Here is a 20,597-nt window from a genome sequence, read left to right on the forward strand (position 1 = left end):
GTTGACTTCTCCTGAAATAAAATATTGGTTGGAACACTGCCTTGAGAAGGGACAGATCTTCGCGCAGGGCAGCTCCAGGGGCAATGTGACCTGGGCCTCTCACAGCATAAAAGAGGGACTGGGCTGCCAGGGTCGTGGCCAGATAACCCAGTAACCGTTCTGCTGGAGCCACGTGTGCAAGAGCACTGCGGCCAAAAAACAATGCAAAGGGAGACTTCTCTAACCTAGGGTTGTTCCAGTGGCGTGGGAGAAAACTTTGCTCATTTCTTCTAGGGACATTTTGGCTCCTGTGTGTTTTAATGTGAAACGCATACATACTGCAGGGAGAAGGAGCTGCAGCTCCACTTCCCTGTACCTCCAGATGAGCCTAGCTGCTTCCCAGCTGCTGGGGTTGCCGACCTGAAATTACACCTGCTTGTGCCTGCTTTGGGCCAGGAGCTCTGCCTCCTTGACCAGCTGCAGCAAGGATGCTGTTACCAGATACCCAACTCTTTATGGCACCCCTCAGAGGTGGTGGCTGCCCCCACCACCCTCCATCCCAAGGGAGCAGAGCACTTAACCCGTTGTTTCCCACTTCACCCGTGGGTGTTTGTGTCACTAGATCGCCACTGTTGTCATAGCCATCGTGCTAGGCACCTCTCGCCAGCTCTGGGTGCCAAGAGGGTTGTCGTCTGCAGACACCACTGTTTCCTACAGAGACAGGGTGGAGGAAAGGGATTAGGAAGGCAAGATCATCCTCTGCAGGTTTTTCAGAGGTGGCAGCCTCTGGCAGCCTCCCTCCAAGCACTCAGCAGGAGACATAGGCATCTGAGCTAGACAGACAGGTACCTGTCCTGCCTGTCCCCAAGACAAGGCAGCTTGAATTTCAGTGAAGTCATATTGAAACGAGGCAGCTGGCACAGGCGGACTTGACAGCACCCACTGCTTTCTTGTCAGGTTGTCTTTCTGATGAAAAGTTCCTGGTTTCTGGGAAGGGAAAGGAGGGGAGGAAGAACCACAGGGAAAGGCTGTCATGCTGCTTTGCAGGGCTTTCTGTTTGGGTTCTTTTTTTCGCTGCTCAGCAAAATTGCATCAGCAACAAAATAAAAATCATACATAGAGAAAGACCCATCCAAAGCTCAGTTGTAAAATATGAGGCCACCTTCAGCTCCTAAGCTGTAGGACATCAAGTGTGACAGCCCCTCAGTGTTTGGGTTGACTGTTTGCTTTAACCTCTCATGGGTGGTTAAAGCTACCTAACAGAGGAGTAAAAAGTTTAGAATTTTGAAATACTCTTTTGATCCTGGTAGTAATTACCTCTTAGCAACGCTAGTGCTTTGCCAACTCAAAAAGAACTAATCCCCTTCTGTCATAGGAGAGAAAAAAAAATGTCATAGCTGTGAGAACCATGGAGCTTATTTTCGAATAGATGCCTCAGCATTTTGATATTTTCTGTGGGATTAACTAGTAACACAGGAAGGCTAATACATATGCAGAGCTTTCATTCGCTTCTGTGACAATTTGCCCCGGGGCAAATGGAACTGTGTCATGAGAAAGGGTGTCGTTTCCCCCCCTTCCTTGTCAGTTGAAGCAAAAGGGCTTGTTAGTAACATAGAAACAATTTACAACTTATCGTCAGTTCAGGGGAAGTTTCTCTTAGCTCCTTGCCTCATATTTCTGCTTTTCTTATGTTTTTGTTTCTCTTACCAAAACAGAAAGGGCTGCTATTTTATAAGCACAGAGGTCACACTGCAAAAGGTGTAAAAGCATTGCAGTAAAAGCATCTTTGCTAACATAAAACAGATACTGAAACTCTTTATATACTGATTTGTTACACTTTCCCCTTCAGCATAGTTGCTTCTAACTCAAAAAAAGATGATTTGCTCTTCTGTACCCATAACCCGAGCTCCTAATGATGGCTTTGTGCCGTGCTTTGGTGGTCCTCTGAGGCTGGCTCTGTGAGCATCTGCTGCTGATGGGCACAGGCAGCGATGGCTGCAGAATACTAATGCTGGGGCTGGCTCCCACAGGGCTCCACTTTTGAAAAATGCTTTAGCCGTTCGGTGTCCATGCACCATGCTGAGCAACAGGAGGGCAGAAAAGCCATGCTCAGGGATGTTTTTTTTTTTTCAATGCAGAGCAAGAAGCCGACAGGAATGATGGCTCTTTGCTTCACAATGTTGTGGCCAGGCTTCTTTCAGAGCTGCAGTCATTTATATGCATAAATATCAAGCCTGTCACTTGTTGCGGGCTTTGATAGCATTTGTGTAACAAAGGAAACAGAGGGAGAAAGAGCTGAACATCCTCTGTTCCAGTCTTTAGAAAATGAATGACTGTGTAACTATGGAGATTACTTTCTTTCTGGTTTTATTAGATCACTGTCCTCTACAATTTGTTTTCCTTCCTGTCCTGCTGTCCCATGTAAAGGACCACGAGAGGATGTCCCCCCACACAGCCTTTGTCCTTCTCCCACACTGTGGCTGTCCACAGAGGATCATAGAATATGATCAATATAATCAGAGATATCTCAAAGAATTACCTACCAGTAACAACTGCCACAGCAAAGACTCTTTGCCATATGTTGACACATATGTTTTTCCTTCAATTTTTTCTTCTATTAACCATCTGACCAAGTCACTCTACATCCTCCATTCCATGCAGAGATACAAGAACTCTACTATAATTGTATTTTTTATAATTTACTTGATTTTTCTGTATCTCCCCTAGGCAAAATGCATGCTTGCTATTTGCTCTGCATTCCATATCTTTCTGCAGCTTCTGAATTGAGGCTGATGGTATGTTTACCGGTCATCTCTGGAAAGCTATGCAGTTGCATCTGGCTTTTCTCTGGGTCTTGCAGCTATTCTGTATTGAAAGACAACTAAAACTTGCTACTTGTATAATACTGCTTTTCCATTAAAGTAGTTGCTGAAGTATCACAGGAATGTTATTCTGATGCCAGGAGGGAGAAGTTCGTACTGATTGCCAATAGGAGGGGAAACTGCCTGTGAGACAATCCCCCTATTAAATGTGGTCTGCACAATGAAAAGCTTGGGAAGCCTTTCTAAGGCTTCACACATTTAGGCTTTGTGCCCAGGCTCGGGGTCTCAGACACAGAGGTGGTTTCAGAACACCACACAAGAGGAACCACTTCAGCAAAAATACCCAGATTACCTGGAAAATTTGTTAAACTGTCTTGGAGCTCCATTCACATGCGTCTTTATCAGCATGCAGGTCCAGCAGAACAGAAGTGACAATTTCTCCCCTGCCCTCCAGCCAGCCATTGCTCTGCTTCTGAACTATCAAAGAGGTTTCAGGGACAACAACAGATAGAGCCCCTGTGAACGTTCCCAAGGCTAACTAGAGGTTTAATTTTTCCCCTGAGTAAGTGTGATTTTTTGTGCTTCCTGCCTTTACCAGTCTTCCCTAATCTTATAAAAACCTTGAAGGAGTAGTATTATGGTCTTGATGGTCTGAAGATATAAACAGTGCAGGATTCGTAAAGGACAAGTAATATCTTTTCCTGAAGAAGGACTTGTGTGCCTGAAGGCTTGTCTGTTTTTTTTCCCAACTGTATCAGTTGGTCTCATAAAAGATATCACCTCTCCCTACAAACTTTGCTTTACTTATTAAAACAGTTGCCTCTAGGACACAGAACAGTCTTAACTGGGTGGAAAACTCCAACATCAAGGTGATAGAGTGGAGTGCAGTGGTGTGATTTCCATGCCCTGAGCCAATTGGCACAAATTAAAACAAGGTGGGATGAACTCTGTCCACCCTGATCATTCTGCACGTCATTAGTGTCCCTTTCACCCCTGCTCTACGTCAGTATTTTTGTCTTTTCTGCCTCTCAGATGTATGGGGTAGCTCTTTTCTAACACAGAAATGCACATCGGGTAACGTCTCTTGGATGCTACCTCAGTAGAAACAGTGACTCTTATGGCATGCTTGATGAAACTTCTCTGTCTTCTGATGATTTTCTTGATTGCTATATCTCTGTACATTATTTTTGTTTTGCTGCAGGTGAGCTTGAGAGAGATGAAAAAAAAAGACCAGTGTGACTGTGGACTGTTTCTCCTTTAAAGACCACTTAAATGTTGACAACTTTGTTACAAATCTTAAAGGATATTTTTCGTTTTATACCCCCAGGTGAACTTTCTGTGGAAGGCATACAAGACCCATTCCTAGTTAGTGTACATATTATCACAGACCCAGGTGAATCCAAGACTCTTCAGCAAGCCATCGATAAGCTTCTAGCCTGGATCCATCCAGACCTCCAGCTGTTTCGAGTCTCAGAAAGACGAGTGCCCAAGAAGCGCAGGAAGCCAGGTAAGGCTGGTGTTTCCCAGCCAGCCCTTGCCGTCATTCTGTTTCTGCAGGAGGAATATGGAGAAGAACCAATCTTGCAGCTCCACGAAACCTTTCAGCGGCCGCCTTGGCGCTACCACCACACAGAGCGAGTGCATGGGAAGTTCCTCCCTTACATGCCGTGCAGCCAGGACTTTTACTCTTTGGCTCCGGAGACTCCTCTGTGGGCCATTCGCCCAGTGCACTATGGGAAAGAAATTATCCGCTTCACTATATACTGCAGGAGTGAAAACTTTGTGGACATTTTGAAATTGTACGAGTTGATACTGAAAAGACCGGTATGCCAGAAAAAAGCGGACTTCTGTGTTTTCCCTGTCTATTCTAACATGGACATAGACATCCAGTTTTCTTTAAAAAAACTTCCAAAGGGCCAGGTGCCAATGCCGACAGAGTCAGCGGTGCTGGAGTTCAGAGTAAAAGATGTGGGGCAGCTTGTGCCTCTCTTGCCCAACCCTTGCAGCCCCATCAGTGAAGGCAGGTGGCAGACAGAAGACCACGATGGAAATAGGATCCTTTTGCAGGTAAGTTCAGTACATAGGGGAACAGAAGCACATTTGTTGGTTTTGTGCAGGAAAGCTTAACCTGCAGAAGCAGCCAGAAAAGGAGGTGTTTTTTTTTTTTGCTCTATCCTAGGACAAAGAGCCAGGACAGTTCTGCTAAAGAAAGAACTTGAAAACCCTTGCTGTGGAAAGCGGTGGATGACACTATCCAGATATCAGTCAACCTCAGTTTATGCAAAGAGTGATGTGAGATGAGGTAGCTGTTTAAAAGAATGAGGAGAGAAGGAATTATGAGCCCGAGTGGAGAAATGATGGCTGATGGGTGTAGTTTTATAAGAAATACGGGCACAGACCTGACAGGGGTTTATAAAATAGCTCTCAGTTACGAGATTTTTATGGAAGACCAGCAGAATTCCTGATGGTACTCATTATTTTCTAGCATCACAGAGTGACAAACTGCATCTCTCTTTTGCACAGTGATGATCAAGATGGAGAGAGAGATGGTAAAGGAAAAGAAATGCACCCTGAAGAGTAGCCTAAGAGACACATTCCCACAGACTCTCTTTTGACCTAATCTCAAGTGCTGGTAACCAAGTCCTGAAAGAGAGTTTATTGGTTAGGGCCTCTGTAGGCACCATATCTGGGCAATGTATCAGCATGCTCTGCTTCACTACACCACATCCAAGGGAGATAAAGGGGATAACAAGCAGCGATCTTTTAATAGCTGCCTGCCCTGCAGAGGGGGTATCTGTGGCAATCCACAGCCAGCTTAATGGGCTTTCCTGCACTGCAGAGGTATTTATTGCTGCTTAGCGTTAGAATCAAAGAGCACAGACCCTTACCTTTGGAAGACGGTTGTTCAGTTTTTGAAGAAGGGTGTTTTTTTTAGAGTGAATTGCATTCATGAAGCTTGTCAAATTGTCTGACCTTGCTTCTGTGAAAGAGTCATTTTGGGTGCCATCCTTCCACTGCACGGACCTCCCAGCGTGCAGAGAAGTGTGTACACCACCTCCCTGCAGCGTGGTGTGCCCAGGTTTGTAGCTCCTGGGACTGAAAATCCAGCTACATGGGGCATCTGTGCTCTGGTGAGTCACATCCAGGTGGTGGCGAAACCTTTCGATGCTGTGATGCTGCTTTGCAGATGCTGCTCACAGAGACACCTCATACCAGAGCTGAAGAGCACATGTGTAGAGCTCTGGAAGCGATTCAGCTTCCCTGCCAAGACAGTCACGGATTTGTCAGGGTTACTGCTTGCACTGTAGGCATCTGTAGGCATATCTGTCTTAGCCTAAGATAACTTGTAAACTTAAGCTTACAAGAGCCATCACGAAACTTCTAGACAGCAACCATACTCACCTATAGCCTCTTTCCCCTCTTCTTTTTTTCGAGAGTTTTCTGTATGATATAAACACCAAAGTGCTTATGGGATCTTGCACTGGTTTCAAGTAAATTGGAGGGAAGGGTATAAAAAAAACAATAGGGCTTCTAAATAAGGCTTTTGATTTCAAAACAGCAAATTTTCAGAAATAACAGGTGCCAGACGGTACAGAGGTAAAGCGAGACTTGCTGAACAGCAGGATGAAGTAAACTCTGCAAACAAAATCAGAATAAGATCTTAACCATGTGCACCAAAATAGAGGAATGAAAGTCTGCTAAGCGTGGCCTCCAAGTCCAGTTAATTTTCATTCTGTTTTCAGTGAGGATGATAATGCTGAACAGGAGGGCAAATGGGAATGAGGTTACCGCAATGGAAATTATCACATTGGGAGTGTGGTGAAGCAAAGAGTTTTAATATATGCAAAATGGGGGGAAAACAGAGACTTTGGATCTGACTTATGTGATTGTAAAGTCATGAAGACTAAGTCCCGGTATACAGATTTTTAATAAGTCTGTGGAGCTCTATAGCTAAACCAAAGGGAGAATGTCCTGTTTGTACTCAGATGACTACAAGCCACCGGTGCAACGTGGCCACAAAGACAAAAGCGAAGTCTCGAATGTGTAGCAGAGTTAGTATCCCCTATGGAGCGTGGGAAGTGCTTGTGCCATTGCACAGGGTCCCACGGGCCTCACCTGCCTTCAGCCCTGGGCTCCAGAAAGATGACTTCAGAGAGCTGTGAGTACAGGGAATGGCTCTCACCCCACGCGGAGGAATGGAGAGATTGTTTTACAACTGGAAACTTGAAAGAGTAGGGTCGTCTGAGCCTAGCCAAAGTAAGACTTAAGGGATCTCTGATTGTGCTCAGAAAGTATACCAGAAGGTAAACAGCAGGAATGGGAAAAGGCTGTTTCACCAAATGACTCTTCTGGCACAGGAACAAAAAACTGTCAATAAATAGATTTAAGTTGGCAGTTGTGCATATTGATGGCCAACAACGTAACAGCCACCCAACAGGTGCAAACAGGTTAATACCCTAATTCAAGACAGGGTGGGCAGTTAAGAAAAAGGGATTATATGATGGAGCATGGGTTATAGGGATCAATGGATTTGGTGATCTATGGACTTCTTATATTCTTTTAATTCATTCTGAGTTCAAAACAAGAATAGCATTTTAAAATGACAGGACTACCTTTTGACTTCTCACAGAGTGCTGCTATTAACAATATCGTCAATGCCACAGCATTGATAATAACTTTCATTACTTCCCAGTTATAGGAACCCAAACAATGAACTCCTAGTATTTTTCAGCCTGCACGTCAGTTGGTAATCATCAGAATATTTTTTATTTACCTTGTATGGATACTGCACCTTTTTACAGATTAAAATTACCAATTATACCCAAAATGGTAGATTAACATCCCTGTCAAGTTACAGGCAGTGTTTTGTGTTTGAAGTTTGAATACACCTCCATGATTAGACTAACAAGATGTGACCTCTGTGTTTTTCTTGGTGTGCTTACAGGGACTTGGATACTTGCCAGCCAGATTGATCCATGTTCTTAACCCATTTTGCAAATGCAATTATGGAGGTGCTTAGATGAAGTCAGTGCAAGAGAAAACAAAGATATTCATGGGCAGGATGAGTCTGTTTAGTACCACAGAAACTATTCCTTCATTTGCAAGGAGGCCCTTGAAAATTATTTTGTCACAGTAGCTTTTCCACGTTGACAAGTTAGCTCCAAGGGTGCAGCTCTATACCAGCTGAGGCAAAGGATAAGCTTCAGTTGGCTTTAGCAGGAGCAAGGCTTAAGAGCATGTTTACATCCTGTGGGAAGACACCCACACTGCTTCTCCAGTGCTAAGCCCAGAAGAGTGAGCTCTTGTCAGAGCAGTGGGAAGAATATGTAAATAATGTAGCTAAGAATGTACCATATACTAGTATACTGAATATACTGCCAGTTTTATAGGTCTTGTCCAAATTCCTGGCTGCCTCTGGGCATAATCTACACAGAGACAGCTTAAGTGCTAATGAACTTGCACTCCTGGCACTGCCACGTGGGAAAGGTTAATAACTAATGGGACTGGCTTGACCATGCATGTTTGGGAAGCAGGGGTAGTGAGCAGAAAGTGGGCAGATGGCTTCTTTAAATACGATAATGTCTGTGGATAGGGTAGGAAAGGCAAAATAGCATTTTGGCAGAATTTTCTAGCTACTCTGCACAAGAGGGGACATGCAGATGTACTTGAAAGGAAGGTGGGCAACAGCTAATGAATATCTCACCTAGGTAGTGACTCAGTACTTAAACATAAGACCTACTGCCTTTTTACATGCCAAAAGATACCTGAGCCACCTAAAAGAGGTGTCCTGGCAGTTTAGACTCAAGACCTACAGGAGGCCTGTGCCCTTCTCGAATACCAGGCAGGCACCTAGGAGATACCAGAATAGACCAAACAGCTACGTTCAAGCACCTGATTCACCCTGTAATAACAAATTTCTTGCTGAAATCCCTCCCTCTCCACCATCTTCAGCACCAAGAAGCAAACAACATTGCCAGAAGGCCAAGACAAATAAAAATCCCAAGAGATGCATGGTTTGTTACCAGTCTATGGTAATCCTGCCTGAAACAAGGTAGTCAGATCTGGCATTGTAAGGCTTTTATGCCAGTTGTTGTGCTAATGAACCTATATTGTTTATGGGGTGACTGTTTTCTGCCTAATGTTGCTTTATAGAAGAGCATCCTTGGAATAACAGTGCGAATGTTAACTGATCGCAGCTTTTAGAGGGATTTTTTTAGCTGATTTGCCAAGTTAATTGGCCAATGTTCTTCTTACCTATACCAGGCAACCGTAATCTTGAGTTCGGAAGTGGTATAATCATATTTAGGAAACACAGGTTATTACCTGAAGCTTTGGTTCTGAGAAGGGATTGCTTCTGGACCCAACCATTAAGAATGATTAACCTGCTGCTGTGCTACCTGCAAGCTCAGGTCTCTGCTACCTTGGAGATTTCTCCATTGCTTGGCATACAAAATGAGTACTCTAGATCTATGGTCAGGCAGTAGTTATCCCCCGATGGCTTCATGAGGTCAGCTGCAGTCATTTATGTACAAGATCAGTATGTTACTGTTGAATACGTCCTTGGAGTTGCCAGAAGTCAGTCTAGGCCGTGCAGATGTCTGCCAGCTGCATGCATAAAGGCATTCTATGCTAGGCATTTGCAGTACAGAATGCCTGAAGATGGGAAGCGGCATGAAGGTTACATGCCTACACAGACATCAGCCAGTATGTTGTACAGAAGAAAGAATCAAAAACTTACAGCTGAAAACTTCTTTGTTTATTCAGTGTGTTATATACATGTGAAACTCATGAGCTCATTTCTTCATCCCCTTTTATCTGGGGCCACAAGAAGAACAAAAGTGCCTTTATTTCCCTCAGCTTATTTAAAACGTGCTCATCTGCATGAAAAGTATGGTTATAGTCAAACTTCACACTCAGGATAGCTGAACACAGAAATCAGGGAGAGAGATTTTTCCATGATGCACAACTGACCCAATGTTGGGTCAGTTTTAGGGAGCAGAGACAGTGTCTTCTTACAGAGTGCTGAAGACTGGCTGTAACTGAAGCGAGTTTCTGGGACAATGCAGAAAATATGCTGTCTTACATATATGGGCAGCAAGGGCGGGGTTACTGAGCTGCTGAGGTCAAAATAATTACAAGATCGGAGGTTAGGACAAAGCTTTTCGTTTTCCTCTTTGAGTCCCAACTGAGATTGAAAGAAGCGGTTTACTCTCCTCTGCAGCACGAGGAATTTGCCTCTGAAGCTTATCTTGGCCAAGGAGAGGCAAATCTTGGAGGCTCAGGGTCCACTTCTGCTTCTGTTGAGATGATACCGATCAGTGTGGTCATGGTTGCATTTATTTCAACTGACTCGCCAAAGCCTTCCAGACCTCACCTGGCTCTGCGTTTCCTCTCTCCAACACAAAGCAGTGTTCCTTCTCCTTCCCTTCATTTCCAGTTTGGGTGCCTTGGTGGTCATCCAGCATTCATATGAGCTTGATAAAAGATGTAAATAGTCTAGAGACGTTAGTCAATCTGCTACCATTTTAGGGGCCTTGAGCCTTGTGGCACCTCGGTCTTATGCCCCTGCCTGAAGCATACAGCAATTTAGTCTCCTGAAAACTGAAATGCTGTCGTCTGCCTAATGTGTCAGCAGGCTCAGTAGAGAAATGGCTTAATGATTTGTAAAATGATGAACACAAGGTCAGACTGGATGATATAATGTACTCCTGTAGTCTTAAATGCAGTTAAATCATCTCATCCCTGTTACTCAAAGCGTTACCAACTACAAACTCTGGGAAATTAAGGAAAGAAAGTGCAGTCCCGCTGCTGCAGTCTTGAGGCACTACAGTTAAGTACGAGTAGAGGAGAGAAAGATGAGCAAGTAAACCAGGAAGCAGAGAAGGTAAAAAGGAAAGACAAAAACAGGCAAAGAGAGGGCACTTTTGCAGAGAACAGTTTGGTCTGCAAGGAGGAAAATGGAGGTGAGAAAAGAGTTTCAAGCTTGCTTGAATTAATAGTGCAGATAGAGCACATCTGAACAAAGAGAAGCAGGAAGGCAAGAAAAGCATCAAGGACAAGCAAGGATGTATACAGGGCACCTTTACAAAAATTACGTTTAGTTTCTGTCAAAACTGTTGAAAAGGACAGGCTTTTGGAGTAAAAATTGACTCAGTCAAGGGAGGTGCCTTAAGGTGATTTAATTAATCTGTAAGTCTAATACTAGCCTCCTGATTTTAAAAATCTTCTGCTCTATTTTTCCTTTCTTCTTAGTGATGTAGGTGTTTGGTTCTTCTTAATGCTAATGATTGGTTTGGGGGGGGGATGCAGCAAATCGGTCACTAGCTCAAATAGGAGGAGATTTTTTAGTTGTTTTTCTTCATCCTAAGGTACTTTCCCTCTGTCTTTTCTATTAGTGCAGTTACATTTCATGGCATCATAAGATCTCTGATGATTCTATACACCCAGCAAAAGCTCTTGAGAGTGAATATATTTAGTGTTAGTTACAAGACACCCACCTGTTCTAGTTTTGTAAACGCAGTACATGCCACTTTTCGATTATGTTCAATTCAATTTTAAATCAAATTTGCGCATTTTGCCTTTTGATAGCTGTCCTTCTGAATACATTTTGCCTGTCAAGCAGGGCTTATTATGGCAATACTGAGGACTAACCTCTGCCACTTTTTCTTGTGTTGAGTTGGTTTATTCCTGGATCAATCCCACTGGTTTTAATACAATTAAACAAACACTGTCGCACTCCTGTTGAGCAAGGCAGGCAAAATCTGAGCTCAAGATGGTGATGTCACTGCTATGCTGGCTGTTTGGCTGGGTTCTGACCTCAGTGGAGCCTTGCTGGCACTGCTTAACCAGATAATGCATTATGAGATCACTATCTGCTTTCTTAAAAAGCAAATAACTTAAAATAGACTGCAGGAGCACTCGTAGATTTTTTGTGTCAGGTATAGGCAGCCCAAGTGAAGTCAAAAGTGCATTTCTGCGAGGTTCACCCCAAGCTATTTATGCTGTTCCCGGATATTCGTCATGAAATTCTTCTGCAGCCTATTGTAATATGCAAAGACTCTAAATCCCCCCAGGCTTCACAAAGATTTGTGCAGAGATTATAAACGAGCAGCAGATTAGTATCAGATGAAAAAAATCTGTTCTGTTGGAAACCTTATCTCAGTCATCTTAGTCAATGGCCAGGTTTCTTGCATGTCTTTATGGCGAGGTCTGACACAACTCTTTCCCTGTATTTGAAATTTCAGTCAAAATCAACATGTCGGTTTGGATGGAGTCTTTGTCCTCTGTGATGGCTGATCCCCTCTCCAGCATCTCTGCCGCGCTAGTGCCAGACGCAGGCAGCATGGCAGTAGCAGGCAGGGCTCCACAGAGCTGCAGCCTGTTACTTAACAGGCAATGCGGAAAGCGAGCTGTCGGAAGGCTGAAGATAAGGACTTAAAAAATAAAAGAATTCAGAAAAATTACAGTAGGTGCAGCTGCTTCCAAAGCCAAGGGAATAACTGGGGAGGAGAGAGGAGGCTGTTCTGCTGAAATGAGCAGCTGCACGTGCATCACGCTGTCCTCAAGGCACAAAACCAGGTCTTGCTGTTTTCAGCATCCCACAGCCAAATGGATGGTGGAAGATCACTGTCTTCCACTTACTTGTCACGGTTTCTTCTGAGAGCAGTCACTCATGGAAATCCAGTGTGAACTTATGGGACTGTCAGGCACTGTAAGGTTAAAAAGAAGAGGGGCGATCACATGAAGGCGCAGGCTGCAAGCAGCTCTCCCTGTGCCCTGCCACGGTGGTACAAGGGACCGCAGTCAACCGCCTCAGCACGGGGCTAGGAGCTAGTTTTGCCTGAGTTTTAATCCTAGCTAAATCATCGAATCCTCTCTGTGATCTCTGACAAGCTACAGAATGTCGATATAGAAAAGTCTTATTAGTCCACATAATCCAGTTCTCTACAGTGTAGGATTAGCCTGTAATCTTTATTCACTCGTGTTTCATGAGATGAAGCTTCTGAGACTCTACCTGTAGTACAGTTGTGCAGTCCAGTATTCTCGCAGTCAGGAAAGTTTTCAGTTATGCTGCTTTAAGATGAAAAACGTTTAAAAAATCTCCCCCTATTATTTCCCCTTTCTGCCCGTATCATGAAGAGCAACATTGGAAAATAGGTCTTCTAAATCATAACACATCTAAACAAAAAAGGCTTGAGGTAAACAATTCTTCCTATAAACAGAGCTGTTCAGAAATAAGCTGCATTAGTGGTGTCTCTTGGCCTGCCCCGCAGGCAGCCATCCTAAGGGCAGGCTGTACTTGTCCCCTTGTCCTTGCTGATCCACCATTACCTCCTGCCGGGCCAACTGGGCTTAACCAGGAGCTGTGGCCCAGTAGCAGGAATAACAGCAAATACCTTGTATAAAATGAAATGCTCTTGCCTGTACACCGGAATGTTAAAAGAGCTAGGAAAAAAGTTTAAAATAACAAAACCTTAAAACTGATATCTTACCTAAGGTAGATTTTTCTTGTTAGTGTATGTTCCAGTTAGGCCAGGTACTTAAAGCTGTTTGGCTGCATGGGGCAGGTTGCCCATTGCAAGTGCTTCCACTTAGAAGTGGCTTTCCCCTTTCCTTTGAGTCTCTACTTTTTATTTGCATTTTGGTTAGAAAGTTCCTACGTGAGAGCCCCTGGGGTTTTCTAGCAGGGGTGTTTCATCTCTCCTCGTCCATTTATCCTGGTGTTGCCCTCCACTCCACACCCTCGTAGGGTATGCCTTGGGTATACATCCTTTTGAGTACTGGTAATTTGATTGCACTTGTAGTCATTGTGTTGCATATCGACAATCCAAAACTAACACAAGTTGATTTAAACTGGAAGGTTTGTAAATATTAGAAAGAGCTCAAAACAGCTATTCTTGTGTCTGTGCTTTATTCCCAAAATGCTTAAGACTTTACCTGTATTAATAAATTCAACGTGCCCAGGCACTGAAATCCCTGATATGGAGTGACCCGTGCATGGTCTTGCAGGATACAGCAGGTACCTACAATTACACAACTGAATCAAACCCAGTATCTCTCACCAGTAGCGACCTGAGGAACCAAATTAAATTAATTTTTCCTTGGAACGCTTGTTAAAAGTTTTGTCAGTAAATAAGAATAACAAATTATTACCATCATCTAAATGCATGAGACTTTTACTAGTGTAAAATATCTCCTCTATACACCACAGGAAAATGAACATGAGAATTATCTCTGCAGGATTTGGTTCAGCTGCAGATTGTAGACACCTAAAGCTGGTGTCTAACTGCAGGTATTTTTGTGTGATCTACAGTCTGTGTTCTCACTGTAATCGATGGATGTGTACTCGGTACAGCCCAAGGACCTAGAGAGCAATTTGGCTAACCAGGTACAGGTATTTCCTTTAGGGAAAACTGAATTGCTCCCCAGATTCCATTGGCTCTATTAACTAGACTACTAAATCCTACCTGTGATGTCCGTGGGCTCTGCTTTATATCTATAGACAGAGGGTATGATCCACGCAAGGTGAAGACAAGGCTTTTGTACTGCCCACAGAACTCTCCCCAGTGCAAGTGTCAGGTCTGTCCCCAAAAGCCTTGTGTTTTCAGGTACAGTTTTGTCCGAATTGTTACCAGTGCTTGTGGTCCCAAGTGCCTCCTTACCTTTTCTCAGACAAGAAGACTGCACTTGCTTGGATCCTTGGTTTCTTTGAATGCTCAATCTGCCAAATTATCAACTAAGTCTACGAAAACACAAGAATGTAGCATAAAAACTAGCCATGGTCAGACAATCCACCATCTTCTCTCCGAGAGGTAGGAGAAGTGTGCTAGAGGTGCTTCTGTTGATTCAGCGAGCATGGTGTATCTGTGTATAGATGTATATAGTGTATCTGATGTCAGAGCTACTGAACAGAAAAAATAGTACCTCTGGTTAGTGCAAACAGCAATATAATGAGGAGTGTTTGCTTGAAAAACTCATCAAGAGAGTCATTTGGTTGACTACTGTCAGCGTGTCAAGTTGTTATTGCAGGGTTATCCAGAAACATCTTCAGTTAATAAACATCTGATAATTTCTTCATGGACACGAGCCTTGTATCTTGCTGAGTAATTTTTTGAACAAATTAGCTCACCTATTGCATAAATAAAATACATTGCGTGTAGAGGTCTAAAGCAATTTCTGGTTAATGTTTTGTTGACAATTTGACTTATTTTATTTGACTCTTTTGTACTCAATTTCTTATCAGTTAATGGAACTGCTACACTATTGTGGTTAATTTACCTGTTAATTCATTTAATTCTTTACGGCATTAAGGAAAACAGCTTATTATATTGTACAGAAATAGGTTATGAATTAACATGCCTCATTACATATACATTGATGTATATATAGATATTCATCTACAACGCCTAAGTGAACTCCTATAGTTTGGCTGTCCTATAAATCACCTCTAGCTAGACGATCACAAATGAGCAAAACATTTTTTTGCAGATGTGAAAATCCTTTTTTGCCTTTAAAATCACTGCAATAAAAACCAGAAGATGGTTATGACAGATCCGGGTCACTAAGACAATGTGATGTGCACTAGCAAGATGGGAGAAGCAGCAATGCATGGGGTTCTTCTAGAGGCAGCGGACACAAAGGACCTCCTCGGTTGCCAGGTCTCATCCCTTTGTCATGTCATATAATCTCTTTGGTGAAATGATCAAGCTCCATCTTTGTCCATTACTCACACCAGAAGACTCTTCTACTTCTGTTGTGATTAGAAACCTTTTGTTGGTTTGTGGTTCAGGTTTTTTAATGGATAGTTTTGTGGTTTATTTTTTTCTTGTGGCTGCATCTTTCTCAGTTTGAATTCATTCTTTTTCACATAGGCATGATTTGAGTCATGTGCAGCATTCTGGATGAGGCCAAAGCATTAATACTTTTTTAGCTCACTTGAGACTGCCCAGAATCATGTTTGTCAGAGCCTTGTCACTTTAGTAGCACATAGTGACCAAGATACTTAGTACTTTCTCCTCTGTTTTTTCCAACTGACAAGTTCCATAGCTGAGATTAATGTTTATACTAAAGGGTATGATCTTGCACTTTGTCCCACTGTCTCTTTTGGGACAGAAATCTAGCATTTTGTATAATGTAAGAAATTCCAGTAAGAAGAATTTAAATTAAACTATTTAAAATGCAAACATCTAGAAGCCTTTACTGAGATAAGTGGGACAATGAAAAACCTTACGCTTGCTCAGACACTAAGGGCTCAGTTCAGTTACCCACACATCAGTGTTTATCCCATAGGAAGGCCACCTGGCCTCCAGCAGCTTCTTGAGAAGGACATTGGCTCCTCATTTGTCACAGCTGCTGTCCCTATGCAAAAGCTCAAGTATCTGGCAGGTGGACAACTGAAGGCTGCCCTAGGGATGAGATTCAGGTCCAGGTTCAGATCATAACCATCAGGTTAGGTCTGCAGTGTAGATGTCTACAAGCAAATTAAGTGTCCAAAGCTGTACTTAAAGTCATTAGGGGCTAGATAAGAGAGCAAGTGCATTCTAGGATGCACTGTTCAACTAACCAGATGTGAAAATGTGAAAGAGTTGAAAGAAGTGGTAAGTTCCCATTGAGACAACAGAGAATGAGGTTGCTTGCTAAAGGCTCTTTGAAGTTTCAGAGGAAAAAATAAAAACATTTGCACCACAGTAAGGAAGAGATGAGAAAGAATAATGATGGTAACATACATCTCCCATTTCTTCATTTTTGTTCTTTAGCTGTCCACTAAGGCAGTAATGTTGGAAGACAGAATATGAATGAATCTGAACAAGTCAATAGTAAGTGAGAACTTCAAGCTAGTGTAATTCAGCCTGCAAGGCAGGGCTCCTCTGTCATTTATTCTTGTTGTCTTCAAGGCTCCTTATGTAAATATTTGGGATTTTGGCAGGGTGCTTCCTCTTTGTTATTGAAGTGAAACATTTGCTGCAAGCGTACTGAATGAAGTCTGCTTCGTAATTATTTGCAGTAACAACTCAGCAATGGAGACTTAGGGTTGTAAGACTGCCAATTCTGTATTAATGTGATCTTCTTTTCTCCCTCTCCCGGCTGCAGCAATCACGCAGTTGGTGTAGGAAGTCTGCAAAGCAGAACAAGCAACCATACCCATCTGTGTCAGCAGATTCCCGCTTCACCACTCTGCCAGCCTTTCTTCCTCCGAGCCACCGATCTGTCCCTGAACAACCAAAAGAAATAGGTCAAAACAAGGTACATCACGCAAATGGCCTTGGTCATCATCTTGGTCTCTCCCAGCAGGACTTGAGACACAGTGATCAAGGAGACTTCACACGCAGATCCAGCAGTGCCTCCAGCATCTCATGGTCATTTCAGCGAAGCAAGTCTCTCTTCTGCTTGCCCACAGTGACCTGCTCCTCAGCTGCAGAGACTTTTCATTTCAGTGAACCATTTCAGTTTTTAAATACTGGGTCACCTGCAACCAGGTTAAAAACATGGAAATGCAGCCCCAGGCTTAACATTGACGACTTGGAGGGTGCCCAGGAGACTGATGTAGACACAGGGATGAAGCTGTCCCTCTCAGACCTGTCTGTCGTCTCTGCATACTCTGCCCTTAATGGATTTTGCAATGACTTGGAAGCCTCTCTTTCCCCACAGAAGCAAACTGTTGGTAAGAATAAACAGGCAGCCACCAGCGGAAGGCCTGTATCAGCCATGTGCAATACCTTTGAGTCAGTTGATGGTTCACTGCCTTCTCTCTCTGGATGGTCTTCCAGCTCATTCACCTCGGCATCTCTCCCCAAGCAGCCCAAAGAATCCTCAAGAGCAGCTCCTTGTTCTCCAGATGATTGTGGTAGTGTTTGCCCAGCTTCACCAGCTAACGAAGAAGAATTTTACATCTGAGGTTTCTCTGTCTTACAGCTTCCGGGGCAAACATGTTTTACTTATGAATGACAGCAGTGGCCCACCTTGAGCTCGCAAAAGGTTCCTCGCTGAGGAGATGATGATGCAGCAGAGCATGTGAAATATTTGACGAAAGCATTTGAATCCCTCAGAGATGATTGTCCCCAAACAATGTACAGTAAAACAGTCTGAGCTTGCGCCCTGTACGTTTGTGCTGGAGGGGATGATCAGAGGCTCGCCTGTGGCACTGCAAGGTGGATGGTTTCTATGACTGACCCTTGGACTGGTGGTGAAGGAAACGCCAGAAGAGGCACATGATAATCCAGTTTTCCTTGGCAGAAAATGAAGCATAATTTGTGACACCAAGCTGCTCTAACTTTTCTGAGAAATTCCCTTAACTCAGGAAAGATGGGAGGTGAAAGGGTTATTCTTTTCCTTTCAGAAGTTCCAAACGCAGCTCTAAGCACAGCAAGTCCCAGTAACACATCTCCAGTAGAGGACATACACAGTTCCTTCTGAGAGTTGACAGTGCTGAGGTGGGGAGAAGCTTCTCTCCTTCCCCAGAGAAGAGAAGGCTCCACTGTATCTGTTGCTTTAACAGTCCAAGATGCAGAAAGTGCCAAAAGAGAAACCTTACAGAACGTTTTCAACCTAACCCCTCAAAAAGCCCATCCTTTCCATCTGGAATGCAGCTGTCTGGGCTGTTGTCTGTCCCGCTCATGTAGTCGGTGGTAAACTCAAGTAAACTGAGTTTGCTGCTTCTAACTCAGGCAATACGGAGTTTACCTTTTTGGAATACAAAACAAGGAAGATAACCCTGCATTTTTATATCTTGCTAAACCACTAGTCTCAAATATATGGCAGCTCTCTATTTTTTATGAGGTTATTGTTTTTCTGTTAAAAAATAATTAATGCAGAATTTCCAATACAAGCATACTTCTTTATGAGTAAAACACATTTCTTGTCAAATACCTCTCTCCAAAGGGAGAACAAGTCAGATTTTACTGGCTTTTCAAGTGGTGTTTTTAAAATACACATTCATGATAACCTGGTTTGCTCCAATTCATTTGATATTTAAAAAAAAATGTAAGTAAGAAGCTGTTAATATGACAGCTAAGTACCTTCACTGGGATTTAAGTTGTATATCCAAATTGCATCATGCATGTTCTGAAAAGTTACATTTTTGTTGGAAATGTGGCGTTGATTGCAGCTCTAGTCTAGCAAGTGAGAAAATGACTGTGTTAAGAGGTGTATGTGTAATGCTGTATGTAATCTATATACAGGCACAGATGCTGAAGACCTACCATGATGGAGTCGTGGAGGATGGAATAAAAATGTATTTGTGGAGAAAAATGTTTGCTATATTACCAGGTAGTTTTACTCAGAAGAATCGCTGCTTTGAAAAAAAAAAAAAAAACAAACCAAAATGCACACACATAATCTAGATAACATTTACAAAAAGTGGAACAGCTGCCATGTCCCATTGAAGTAAATGCACAGTTTGTACAAACAATTCTGGAAGAAAGTCTGTGGGAAATCAACTACAGGTTCATAGGGAAGGAGGGGGGATTCCATTAAACTGGCATCCCCAATCCAGAACAGACCGGAGGAGTAGTCAAGAGTCAGGACACCACTCCTCAAGGCTTTTACCTTTTGCTATCATTTTCTCCACACAGGGAAAGAGGCATCAGGCTGAAGTCCAAGTCTCCTCTTTGTGAGATACCATCATAGCGTGTACCAGGGGTAGACCTTGTCTTTTGTGCTAAACACATTGTATAAATAGGAAAACCTATTCAAGCTCTAAGAGCACAGGAGATTATCGGCCTCCTCCTGTCCTCCAAACTGTTTAGGCTTACTGCAGTTTTGGGTAAACTGTTGTCTTAAGAAATGTCTGGGACCAGAAATAGCACCAATGGAGGATTTGTCATGGTGTGCATGTGTTTACCTGCTCTATGTTCCTTCAGAGACCATGCAGCCTTTCCTCTGACTTTCATGGCCTTTAGACCAAACCCCTTCTGAAGACAGAGGACCCAGTTTATCCAAAGTTGAGCTCCATGTTATTGTTTGCGCCCTGTCAAAATACTTGTAAACCACTGTGAGGTCAGACCAGCAGTTTTTTCCATCAGCTTGCAATTCAAGCAATTCAATTCCATACAAGCAGCAATGCCTAGGACAGTCCGGCTGCATAGATTTAAACTTATGGTTCATTATTTTTGGTTGTATTTGTGGTAGTACAAAAATAAATGATGGAATAGCATTGTATATTTATGGGACAGCCATTTTATCAACACTAGCCACTTCCAGATAAGACAACCAACAGAAAAATGTTGGTTCAAATCTGTTAAAAGTTTCAGTATTCATTATTTGGAAGGAGGAGGTGGATAAAAAGCCTTTTCAAAATATTTTAATAATACAGATAATGTTTGATCTGAACAAGAAATCAAAAAGTCTTCAAAGAGCTGGTTTCAGCTGATGCGTCTGTCTGGTCCTGGAACCATGCCAACATCCAGACTCCTGACAAAAGCTGATTGAGGTTTTTAATGAAGAAGAGGCTTTGAAACATCTTTCCACCTAGGGTGTGCCTGTGCGAGAAGGAGTTCAGTGCATCCAGGGGCCATCTCCTGACACCGCAGGAAGGACTGATGCTGGAGGTCTACACACAAGTACAGGATAGCTCAGGTGTCAATCATGAGGTTCACGTGTGGCATTAACTGGCAGCTCCAAAAACATCTCAGCTCTGGATTTTACCACGTTAATCCTAACGGGAAGAAAGCCAAATGAGCTTCCATGGACTCTGAATTTATGCTGTCTCCGTTGGTTCTGCCTCCAAGTATTTCTGTTATGTTTACTCATACTTAAATAGAAATTAAATTTTTAATTGTTTACATTTGGTGCTTGTAC

At 43.1% G+C, this 20,597-nt stretch overlaps 1 protein-coding gene across 1 annotated transcript in view; it reads left to right on the plus strand.

The window, feature by feature from the left end:
* FAM124A (family with sequence similarity 124 member A) overlaps positions 1 to 17,696 on the plus strand; it is a 44,999-nt gene extending 27,303 nt beyond the window's left edge. The window contains exons 3-4 of the mRNA XM_086612183.1: positions 4,129 to 4,868; positions 16,893 to 17,696. Of these exons, the coding sequence (XP_086468309.1) occupies positions 4,129 to 4,868; positions 16,893 to 17,696 (1,544 nt within the window). The remainder of the gene's footprint in view (positions 1 to 4,128; positions 4,869 to 16,892) is intronic.
* Positions 17,697 to 20,597: the final 2,901 nt, after the last annotated feature.

This window comes from Tauraco erythrolophus, chromosome 1, assembly GCF_009769465.1.
Source record: "Tauraco erythrolophus isolate bTauEry1 chromosome 1, bTauEry1.pri, whole genome shotgun sequence".
Classification (NCBI taxonomy): domain Eukaryota; kingdom Metazoa; phylum Chordata; class Aves; order Musophagiformes; family Musophagidae; genus Tauraco; species Tauraco erythrolophus.